We start from the raw sequence: 11,477 nt of genomic DNA, 5'->3' as shown, positions 1-11,477 counted from the left end.
CCTGACAAGCTGTCCTGCTGTCTTGATATGGGCATCCTACCTCCTGCTTCATCTAGGCTGCTGTCTACATAACTCAACGTGCAGGGTTGATGCACAGAAGACGGCCTAAACCTACCCCGGCCTAACATGTCCCTAGACTAGGCCTCACAATGGGCACAGTGCTCATCACTAGCACATATCGATGATTACTATGTCCACATGGCACCCGAATGTGGGATGCACGTGAAAACTACCTTTTAAGCGAGGACTAAGTTTCCATTGCCAAACGTGGTTGGCTAATTGGACATTTGAAAGCATATAAAACACACTTGCCCTCGGCAATTAAGATGTATACTGCATAATTAACATTTTGACTTTATCCTGGTTGCCTGACGCTTTGTTATCTAGTCTAACCTAAAGAGCACAAAGACCTGACACTGAGGAGCTGGAGTTGTATTTACCAGGGGTTGAGGAAAGGTCCTGAACAGCAGAAGCTGCAACACTAGCACTTCCCTGACACTTTAGGCTAATGTTGGTCCAGATTCCAGGAAGCATAATGCATTTTGTCAAATACACCAGCAGGATAAAGACACCTTCCTTAAGTGAAAAACCGCAGCCAGCAACAATTATCCTAATCCATCCTTGCTAGCCTTGATTAAGTACCTGTCCATGTAGCATTTTCAAATCTCCTACAAAAATGGTTTCTTTGAGGAGGAGAGCACCCACACAGAAGACACACTACGCATATCCATGATTACAATTTACTTCCCACTTGAAGAAGCATAGACATGAATCCCTCTGTATATTGAACTCTGAGAGTTGTGGGAGCTTGCAAAGCTTTGTTGTAAGAAAGCATCTCTATACAAACACAATATAGAGCCTTGAATATCCAAGCAGCCCTGTAGGTACAATCATGGCGGCCAATGCCGACTCTGAGGGCTTTCTTGTGCATGCAGGTCAGTATGTACGCTGCTTATTTGATATGAAACCAATCCAAGTAAGTGAATTGGGTCTGAACAAAGAATGTAGTTACATAAAAAAGAATATATTCAATAGAGCAAGCTTCCCATTCTGACTGCATCTTGGCTTCACTGTGCCTGCATCTGAGGTCATGATACGGGAAAAAAAAAGATCACTCTCCCCATGTGCTTCCATCTTTCTTACAAAATTTTTGTGGTGAAAGGGAAACCCAGAGCGATAATTAAAATTTTATTGAATTTTCAAAAATCCTCCTCTCAAACTGCTTCAACAACCGTATTTCGGTGCATGATACCCAAAAAAGCCTCTTGCTTATGTGTTTCCATCTTTTGCAAAACTTGTATGGTGAGATGGAACCACAAGTGGTGATAAGAATCATTAAGTCTTCAAAATTTCCTCCTCTCGAACTACTTGAACATCTGATGGCTGAAACCTCTGCTTCACTACCTTGATGATCAACCGTGGAAGCAATGCTAAGCATATTATCAACAAGACGTCAAGCCAGTAGCAAGCTGTCGAGGCAGCATGAAAAATCACCCTGCAAAAGATCCAGACAGTTTTAGTATGAGTTTTAGTATGATGGTAAGCTCTGAAACCACAATAACCCATATGACACTCAGCCAAGCAGAGAAGTATACAATGAAGGAAATCTCTGAAACCAAACTAAGTCATATAACACTTTGTCGAGCACGGTATACAGAATGCCACATTACCAATAATGAGCCAGAGAGGTGTCATCAGTGAGTACGTCAAGGATGATGAGACATATATATGTTGCAGCTATAGAGCCCCAAATGGCAAGGTGAGAAATCCATGTAAAATTTTCAATATCCATAGCAAGATGTATATTGACCAAAACCACAACTGATATAGTCCAAACACTACCAATGCTCCAAATGTCAATAGTACTATGCCTGTAGGTTAGGATGGGCACATAGAAAAGGACCAGACTTTGCCATAGGGTATCCAGCATTGTCAGCCAGAAGAGAGACCTATTATAGCTCTCATTGTGCTGTCCACCCTTGTAAAGACCTGGATATCTCAACAAAGTAGCAGGAGCAAGATCTCTGTCGAATATCGCCACAATAATTGTGGGGACTGATGTATAAAGTAAAGAGTACAGCACAAGACTCCATTCCGTTATAGCAGGAGAAGTAGAGTAGGCCGTGTATAGTATGTACCTGCAAAGAGAAAAATTTCAACTATGGAAAAAGTCATTGTTCTTGGATGGCACACAGAGAATGTGTTGGGGGAAAATGACACCAGAGTTTGATTCATAGTCACAGAGAAGCATTCCTTCCACAAAATCAAAAAACATTCCGCCTGGTGCAAATATGAGAAAAATCCTAACGCAGGCTTACCAAAACAAGAGCATTACAAAGACAGCATTGCGATAGAAGTTGTAAAGCACCATAGAACCCAGGCGCCTGTAGTTCAAATGACCATGAACAAGTAGCAGACGTCTTAAGAATCTGAACTGGCCCATGGCAAAATCCGATGCCAGCACAGCTTGTCGTCCTTCTTGACCACTGATGCCAACTCCTACATCAGCCATCTGAATCATAGAGACATCATTTGCCCCTGCAATGAGCCACTCTGTATGAGATATGCCCTTGGAATTAAATCATAGATAGTGTTACGAGACGTTTAAGCCTCTTCCAAATCTTAAAGTCACATGGCCCGCTCTAAAATAAATACACCCTTACCATCTCCGATTGCCAACGTCATCTCTCTGGATTTACGCTTGACTAAAGAAACAATCCCAGCCTTTTGCAATGGGGCAACACGACAGCAAATTACCACTTGGCATGCTGTTGCCAGATCAAACAGCTGCATATCACCATTGGCATGTTACTGACAATCATCACCACAGCCTAAACAGGCCTTTGTCACGCAGTCAAGATATAGCAAAAAAACACTAAGAACTGAAAATTGAGGCAAGCCAAGTAACCAGTCAAATTATTTACAATCCACCTTGTACAGCACAGACTGAAAACTGAACACATAAGGCCAAGTTGAAAATGAAAAAGGAAGCAGTACCTCTTGCTCCAAATCCTCCTCAAGGGCATGGACAAGACTGTTTCCATCAATAATAAGTGCCAGGTCACGCACTCTTTGAGAGTTGCCTAATTCTCTTTGAATGGTTTTGGAGCCACCAGAAAAAGAATCGGACTTCATTGATTGTGATGGAGATGAAGATATGATCTTCCCTGTTGAGAACTCAATTGACCTATCCACATCACTCTGACGCCCCCCGCTTACAGCATCCAAGCCCCTCGGAACACTCGGGAGGGTCCGTCTCATATCAGTGGGCAGCACAAAATCCACCTTAGCATTTTTTAATGCATCACGACAGTTCTCCTTTTCACTTTCATTTATAATTATTTGTTTCATGTCATTAGTGAGCAGTGCACAGGAAAACCCAATGGATATTGCTGTCTCCTGCTTGTCTCCAGTCAGCACCCAAACTTTTATTCCAGCCTCACGCAGTGTAGCAACGGCCTCTGGGACACCAATCTGTAGTTTATCGTCAACCCCTGTTGCTCCAAGAAGAACAAGGTCTTTCTCAATAACTTGAGAAGCCTCATGAAGCAACTCCATCCTATCTGTCAAAGAAGCATTTGCCCTCGCATACAGTCTTTGCCAGTTCTTTAAGTCGGCAGTGCTGAGATCCCTAGCTGCAATCACCATAGTCCGAAGTCCTCCTTTAGAATAGAGATCTAAATGCATTTGTGTATCAAATATGATCTGAGCTTGGCGCTCTTCCTCTATCTGTGTGGTTTTCTCTGTCAGTGCGAGCTTCTGCAGCACAGAACTATCTGCGCCTTTAACCAGCACCTTGATTGAACCATCTGGACACTGGAGTATCACTGACATGCACTTTCTAACACTGTCAAATTCGTGCGAGCCCAGAACTTCAAACCTTTTGTAGAACAGCCACAAACGTAAACAATCAGCCTAAATGACTAAGCATGCACTACTTCATTGCAAAGCCCTTAGCGGCACGGAATGGATTGGCAGACTTACCTCAGTATTTCGCCAAGCACATTGATGACAATATAGTTGGAAGTCCGCTCCAAGAGTGTATATCCATATGAGGCAGCTGCAGACACAAGAGCTTGCTCATCAGGAGATTCCCCTTGGTATTCCACTAAGCAAGTCCCCTCATCTGCTGCAAGAGCTACCTCCATCTCCAGCTTGCCCGAAGATGTCAGATTCACCTTGGTTGGAACAACCGTGTTACAAGCTGCAAGAGTCAGAAGGTAGTCATGCACTCCCTTTCTTTCTAAGCCCTTGTTAGAATCCTGGAGAATCCGCACAAGACGAGGATCCACTCGCACTCCAGATTTGGGTTTCCAAGTTAAACTGCCCAACACCTCTGCACATTGAAGAAGAATAATTCCACATCAGCGCTTGCATCTTTGACAGCCAAATGCAGTTACACAGCAAAAGTGATAAACAATACAAGGCACAGAAGTATGAACTGCTAGACAGCACTATACGCACCATTTACAAGTTGCTTGTCTTGAGGCCCGAGAGGATCCTCAAGTTCATCAGCAGGCTCTGGATAGCTGTAGTTTTCCCCAAATATGCTTGCACAACGGAATTCCATTTTGTTTTCTGTCAGGGTGCCCGTCTTATCTGAAAAGACATACTTGATTTGCCCAAGATCTTCATTGATGCTAAGGGATCTGCACTGAAGGCGAGTATCTGACTCACTGTGATACATTTCTGCATCACGGATCATGAAATACGACTGTCCTAGTCGAACCAACTCCATAGATATGTATAAAGAGATGGGTATCATGATCTGGAATGAAATCAAACAACTCAGAAAGGCAAAAATAGCTTCTCCAACCTTACCATAGTAACCATAGTAATCGTCATGAGTTCCTCCGTAATAAGGTAGCTCATTCAACTGCTTCTCATGCCTCTTCAGCCACAGGCCCATCCCCAGACCCCCAACAAAACAGGTGACAAAAAGGAACAGTGACAGCCATAATGTCTCCCTGTTCATGCTATGCTCCAGTCGGCTCCTCTTTGATTGAGCCCCTGCACTGTTAAGCATCACCTTTGTCTCCTGACCTGCATACACTGCCACCCCTATTGCCCAAGACGTGTTTTTGAGCTCGCAACCCCGAAGAATGATATTGGTGGGGCCAAGGGGTAGCTGCTTGCCATCTAACTCTGCATATGCAGTGAATCCGTAGATATTTCTGTTGGGTTTCTCACATATAACCCTGCCAGTGATGGGGCGGCAGTCTGCCTGCTTGTCTGCTGCCTCTAGATGCGCCGCCGTTTCTAGGCGGGCATACCTGGTTTTCAGGTTGGACTCCCCATCTAGATTGATGGTTTGAACATAAGCCACACCATTAGGATCACTCGTCCTAAGAAGCACCAGGTCGCAGGGTATGGTCTCGTTTGCCTGGATTTTCACCAGTTCCCCTACCATTACATGTTTCCAGGGCTTGGATGCATACTGGCCCTCATTGAGCACAAAAGCCAACCTGCTATTTTCTTTCATGTCTGATCGATGGCGGCGCCAGTCTTCGTAGCCATCCTTGAATGCAGTGATGACCAGTACGAGCAGGAGGGGCAGAAGGGATGCAGTCCTTCCAAAGACCGCCAGCTGAGGGATCTGATTGAGGCATAGAATGACGAGAAAGTAGATGTAGGCTATGCGATGGAACTGCTCGAAGAGGTTCTTGGGCAAGAACGAGAGCACGGTGTACTTGCTGGTGCGCACCCTGTTGCCTGCATACTCGTACCTCTCGTTGGTCTTCTCTGGGTTGTTGATGAAAATGACGCGCCGGTCGGGGTCTCTTCGGCCGCTCCCGAGAAGAGAACCAGAGCGGAGTTCTGAGGAGCGGAGAGACCAGTCGCCGCTGTTCGGGGCTGCGATTGCAGATGGGTCGAGGGTGCCGGAATCGACGCGCAGAGAAGACCGTGCTGTATTGCGCGAGGAAGATGACAGTTCCACTACGGAATGGTCCACCGGCCTAAATTCTTCAGCGCCGCCCTGCTGGCTCAAGAAGGAGACAAGGGTGTGGTCAGCGGGGGGCCGCTCGTGCGTGGATTTGGAAGGTCGAAGTGACTGGGGTTTGAGGTGGGGCGGCTCGCTGCTCCGACCGCCCGACGAGGAAGAGAGCGGACGAGTGCGGCTGTCTGCAGCAGAGTCACCAGCAGCGGCAGGAGGCGGCAAGGCAGATGGGCCAGGCAAAAAGGCGGGTACAGACGGGAAATTCAATACAGTAGGGTCGTTTGGGCGCAGACAGTTGAAACCGTTGCCGGCGGGAGCAGGAGGAGAAGCAGGGGAAGGCAAACTGGAAGACGGAGAAGGGAGGAGAAGAGGGTTGTGGGAAAAGGACATCGAAGCGCAGGGAGAAATAGAAGGGGGAAGGGGGTGCGATCGGGGGGGAGAGGTGGCGTTCGTGGTGATGATGTGGGAGGGCGTCTACTCGTAATTCCGAATGCTGTGGGCGGAAGATGATGAAAACCAGCGAGTGGCAGCTTACAAGCGCTGAAGGGTCGCCAAATCATGAAGCGGAGGCTGGTGGCACTGGTCTGGAGGAGACCAGCGCGGCGAGGAGGATCATGCAAATGCGCCTGCGCCTGCGGATAGGAACTGTTAACGGAGCAGTCAGTGCTGGAGCGTTATTGAGGATTTGATTGCTGCGCCTCTCTCCGCAGCCCTCTCCTCACCTCTCTGTTCCAAAGAGGCTACACGGATGAAACAGAACAACACAGAAGCATGCAATTGAGAACTTGCAGGCCAAGGCCGAGTGCACGAGCGCGATGCGTCCCAGAAGATGAAAATCGAGGCAAGCGACGAGCGCAGAGCAAATTTCAATGACACATTTCTCAAACCGAAAACGTTGGTCAAAGCGAACGTGGCCCCTCTTCCTCTCCAATGCAAGATGATGCCATGATCTCACCCCTTACTCATAGAGCTGACCCACTTTTAGCTCAATTGCGGATATGGCTCTTTGCATTTTGCGTGCATGTTATGGACTCAGGATTCACGAAAAGTGTGCCCTCTGGTTGAGAATTTAGCAGGTTGTCAAATTTATAGCATGCCCTTTTCCAAACGTTCTAGAAAGTGAGGCCCGTTACACATACCCAGCGCCCATGTATGGGCGGGGGAGATTGCCTGACTATGAATTATGGGCGGTGGATACCCCCACCACATCAGCATGGGCAGGTAGGGGTATGGCGATGTGTAATGGGCCTGAAACATGTATATGTTTACTTCCCTAACATTGTGGTTTATGGAGCTTCAAAGTTGCATGATATTTGGTATAGCTCACACTTATCACATACAAAGATAAAGATACCTCATGATCCATTTTTAGAAAAATCATTGAAACTCTCGATTGTTATCGTGATCGTCAAAGTAGCTCAACAATAAAATAGAAGAGACATGTCTTCGACCAAAGAGTGTAAAAAATCATTGAAACTCTCGATTGTGATCGTCATGGTAGCTTAACAATAAAATAGAAGAGACATGTATTCAACCAAAGAGTGTAATTTTAACTCAATTCAACACACTACAAAGGACAATGTAGTTGGAACTATCCAAATTACAACTTTGACTTCTTATTTTCAAAATGGAACCCTCCTTGCTAAGAAGTCAATGCAAATAGCCAACCTCTTTAAATAAAGCACTCACTAGAACTCAAGAAAAAATATGCATGATTTTTGCCTTTGCAAAGACAACAAAAAGAATTCTTTCTTATAGAAGTTTCTCATGGTTGTTGCTATAAAAGTGTGCTACAAAGAATAAATATAAGAGAGTTTAACAAGGGATTAACCTTAGAGTGCAAAAGACCACTAAGATTTCAAAGAGGCATTTTCTCTAGTCAAACTTATGGAAATTGATTTTAGTGATACACTAATTCATCACACCTCCAGATTCTTTGTTTACATACATAAAATCACAGTCATAATGGTACTTAAACTTTTAAACAAAGATCATCATAGCCCCATTGGTTGCAATTCAACATTGTCTTGAATGTTTCTATTTAAAAAAGCATGGTATACCCCTCATTTTTTTATTGGTTAATGGTTTAGCTTTAATACTTCTAGAAAACCTTTATAAAAAGATGTCCTCATGTAGGATTGAGAGGCAATCTAAATGGTTGGGAACCCATTTGTATGGCATTTCCTCTACCATGCATAGGAATGACTTCACATTCATGCCACACTATATTTAAGCCTAAGGAATCAACTCCGTTTAAATAGTACAAAAAATGCTTGAGCTTGGTTAAGAGGTCAGATAAAGAAACATGATACAAGCTAAGGTATTAAATAGTTTCTACAATACTTCTACTAAGTTTTTGCATATGAAAGGGATTTAAGGATTACCACATCAAGCATGCTCTCAACTATAAAAAAAAGCATCACAATTCTTGAAACTCTCAAAATTTCAAGAATAATACTTGGATGTGGGAATGAAGAAATTGTCTACTCAAAATAACTGCCTTCTTTTTATTTGTTGACTTAAGATTCAAGATGTAATTTCTTGAACAATGACTTCAAGTAATCCAGCTAACATGTTTCTAGAAGGAGATGATGTACGCATCAAGGAAAAGTGTGGGGATTGACAATGAGGGAAGGACTCAATTGCATGTGCTCTAATGTGATGCCCATATAAAGATTGCAAGGATAGCTAACAAATCACAACGAATCACGATCTTTAATCCACTATAAGTCTACACTAGGTCATTTTTTAGTTAGGTTGTCATAAAGAAAATGATGTATGCTCGCGGGACGAGCATTAAGAACCATGTCATGATTTTTTGTATTTTATGTGTTATCCTAGTCTAGCTACGTTTCTTTAACACAACATTGTTCCAACTTGTCATCTTTCTTTAACACAACATTGTTCCAACTTGTCATCTTTCTTTATTTTGATAAAAGAAGTAAATAAAAGTAACTTATTTTTCCTCTAGAAACTCTCTTAAACAAAAGAGGAGAATAGCATCATACAAATGTATCTACCACAACCCACTCACCCAACCACACCCCTCCACAATAAAACATAGACCTACTCTCTCTCTCTCTCTCTCTCTCTCTCTCTCTCTCTCTCTCTCTCTCTCTCTCTCTCTCTCTCTACTATTACATTGTTCCAACTTTTAATCTTTCTTCATTTTGATAAAAATTATAAACAAAAGCAACTTACTCTTTTTCTAGGAGATCACAACAACTAAAAAAAAAAAGAGGAGATCAAGACAATACATAGAAACCTACCCTAATCCACCCCCCCCCCACACACACATGCACGCATGCATGTATGCATACACAAAGCTACCCTAATCCACCCCCCACACACACGTGTATTTACACCCACACATACATACATGCTCTCTCTCTCTCTCTCTCTCTCTCTCTCTCTGTCTCTCTAATTTTTGTATAATACACATACACCATGGATCTATTTGATCCATCGTAGGTGATTAACCCTAGCTTGCTATCCCTAGAAATCCAAGAGTGCCTAAGGGGGAGAAACTAGAGTAGAGGCAGCTAATTTTTGTATAATACACATATACCATGGATCTATTTGATCCATCGTTAGGTGATTAACCCTAGCTTGCTATCCCTAGAAATCCAAGAGTGCCTAAGGGGGAGAAACTAGAGTACAGGCAGGGATGGTACAAAGGTGGGGGGAGAGAGAGAGAGAGAGAGAGAGAGAGAGAGAGAGAGAGAGAGAGAGATGCAAAGTTGCTGCATAAACTCAATGATGTTGATTATTTTGATGTGTAAAAGAAGTACACCAAGTACATGCTTTTATAGGTTACAAACCTTATCTTTTGACTCAATTAAACACACTATAGGTGAGTGACACATGGCATGGCCATTGACATCACTGCTTATTTCACACACATATAATATCTTCTAATGGTGGGTTCATACACATAAGCACACTCACACATAAGTGAGTATTGACACCCAATTACACACTTTGGCTACATGCTTACCCTTTGACTTTGGAACCCGTACAATGATAAATGACAGTGGAACATATGTTGTCTCCAACAAACCTCCCTATAATAGATGTTCGAATGCCTAAAGACTGAAACAATGCTGGATACATTGTTTTTTCTTCGACTGTTTGCCTTCTGCCATGGTGATTCGATTCACCTTAAAGCACACGACGGGCCATTAGAATCTCAATACGGCTCCATGTGTTATGGTGAATCGAATCACCAAAATGCAAGATGGAATGGCAAGAGATTCGCGATAATCCTCCTCCCGTTGTAGTAAATCAATTCACTATAACGCGAGGAGGATTGTTTTGCTTTGACTGGCCCTTAGTCTCGCGTTATGGTGAATCAATTCACTATAACGCAAGATCAAAGGGCAAAGGATTCACGATAATCCACCTCTTATTAGTGTCAATTAATTCACCTCCTACACAACAGTCTCCATCCATTCCCACTTATAAAATGTGATGGACGTGTATTACTTGATTGTTTTGTGAGTTTCTTATATATTCCTTGATTGTTTTGTTTTTCCTTCGACTGTTTGCCCTCTGCCATTGTTTTCTCTTTGACTGTTTGCCCTCTGCCATGGTGATTCGATTCACCTTAAAGCAGACGACGAGCCATTAGAATCTCAATACAGCTCTATGTGTTATGGTGAATCAAATCACCAAAATGCAAGATGGAATGGTAAGAGATTCGCGATAATCCTCCTCCCGTTGTAGTAAATCGATTCACTATAACGCGAGGAGGATTGTTTTGCTTTGACTGGCTCTTAGTCTCGCGTTATGGTGAATTAAATCACTATAACGCAAGATCAAAGCTCAAAGGATGCACGATAATCCACCTCTTATTGGTGTCAATTAACTCACCATAATGCGAGGAGGATTATTGTGTTTCGGTGGGCCTTTATCTCGCGTTATGGTGAATGGATTCACCATAACGCGAGAAAGTGCATATTGCTTTCTTGGCCACCCTCTCTCGCTTTATGGTGAATTGTTAATTGTGTACGTCTAAATAGCTAAGTTTTTTGCTCTTGCTTGCGTTTTCAGATGGGTCGTGTAAGGCATACAGCTAGACCCATTGACAATGCAGGTCTCTCATCTAGTGGGAAGAAGATGGGCACTCTGAAAGCCTCAAGATCGAGGAAATCAAGCAGTCCTTCCCGATTATCCAAAATGCAGCCTAGACTAAGGCGTTTCGCAGATCATTCGTCAGCTCTGCGAGAAATCACAAAATTTATAAAGCACCCGACTGCTGCTATTCCAAGATTGCCTTTCCAGAGGCTTGCCAGGAGAATTTGTGAGCAAAATGGAATTTTGTTTAGGTGGAAGGCATCGGCCCTGTTTTGCTTGCAGGAGGCCATAGAAGATTGGATGATTGAATTTTTTTTGGATAGTTATGTTCTTGCTGCCTATGCACACAGGGTGACAGTGATGAACAAAGATTTTTTCACCTAGTAGCCCTTCGTTTTAGATATGATAAGTTACTTAGACCAGTTACATTTACTGATGCACGAATGGTGCAAATTTTGGATGT

The 11,477-nt window shown here is 43.5% G+C and overlaps 1 protein-coding gene across 1 annotated transcript; it reads right to left on the bottom strand.

Moving 5' to 3' along the window:
• Nucleotides 1-621: 621 nt before the first annotated feature.
• On the bottom strand, nt 622-6,997 carry LOC147608678 (phospholipid-transporting ATPase 1-like). Its single transcript, XM_086788137.1, has 7 exons — nt 4,465-6,997; nt 3,985-4,336; nt 2,998-3,880; nt 2,664-2,787; nt 2,319-2,538; nt 1,671-2,138; nt 622-1,495 (listed from the first exon to the last, which is right to left on the bottom strand). Exons 1-7 carry the CDS (start codon nt 6,326-6,328, stop codon nt 1,336-1,338), a joined length of 4,071 nt encoding a protein of 1,356 aa, XP_086644263.1. The 5' UTR covers nt 6,329-6,997; the 3' UTR covers nt 622-1,335.
• Between the last annotated feature and the right edge of the window lie 4,480 nt (nt 6,998-11,477).

The sequence above is a fragment of the Cibotium barometz genome, chromosome 52, assembly GCF_041138505.1.
Source record: "Cibotium barometz isolate CiBa-2024 chromosome 52, ASM4113850v1, whole genome shotgun sequence".
NCBI lineage: Eukaryota > Viridiplantae > Streptophyta > Polypodiopsida > Cyatheales > Cibotiaceae > Cibotium > Cibotium barometz.
Note: the sequence above shows the minus strand (reverse complement) of the source record. Positions and strands in the feature narration are given on the sequence as shown.

Excerpts from the sequence above, each read along its gene's own strand:
- LOC147608678 (XM_086788137.1), bottom strand. The coding sequence starts at position 6,328 with ATGTCCTTTTCCCACAACCCTCTTCTCCTCCCTTCTCCGTCTTCCAGT. Across the intron at positions 4,337-4,464 it reads AGACAAGCAACTTGTAAATG|AGGTGTTGGGCAGTTTAACT; the intron begins GTGCGTATAGTG and ends TTCAATGTGCAG. Across the intron at positions 2,139-2,318 it reads TTTGTAATGCTCTTGTTTTG|GTACATACTATACACGGCCT; the intron begins GTAAGCCTGCGT and ends TTCTCTTTGCAG.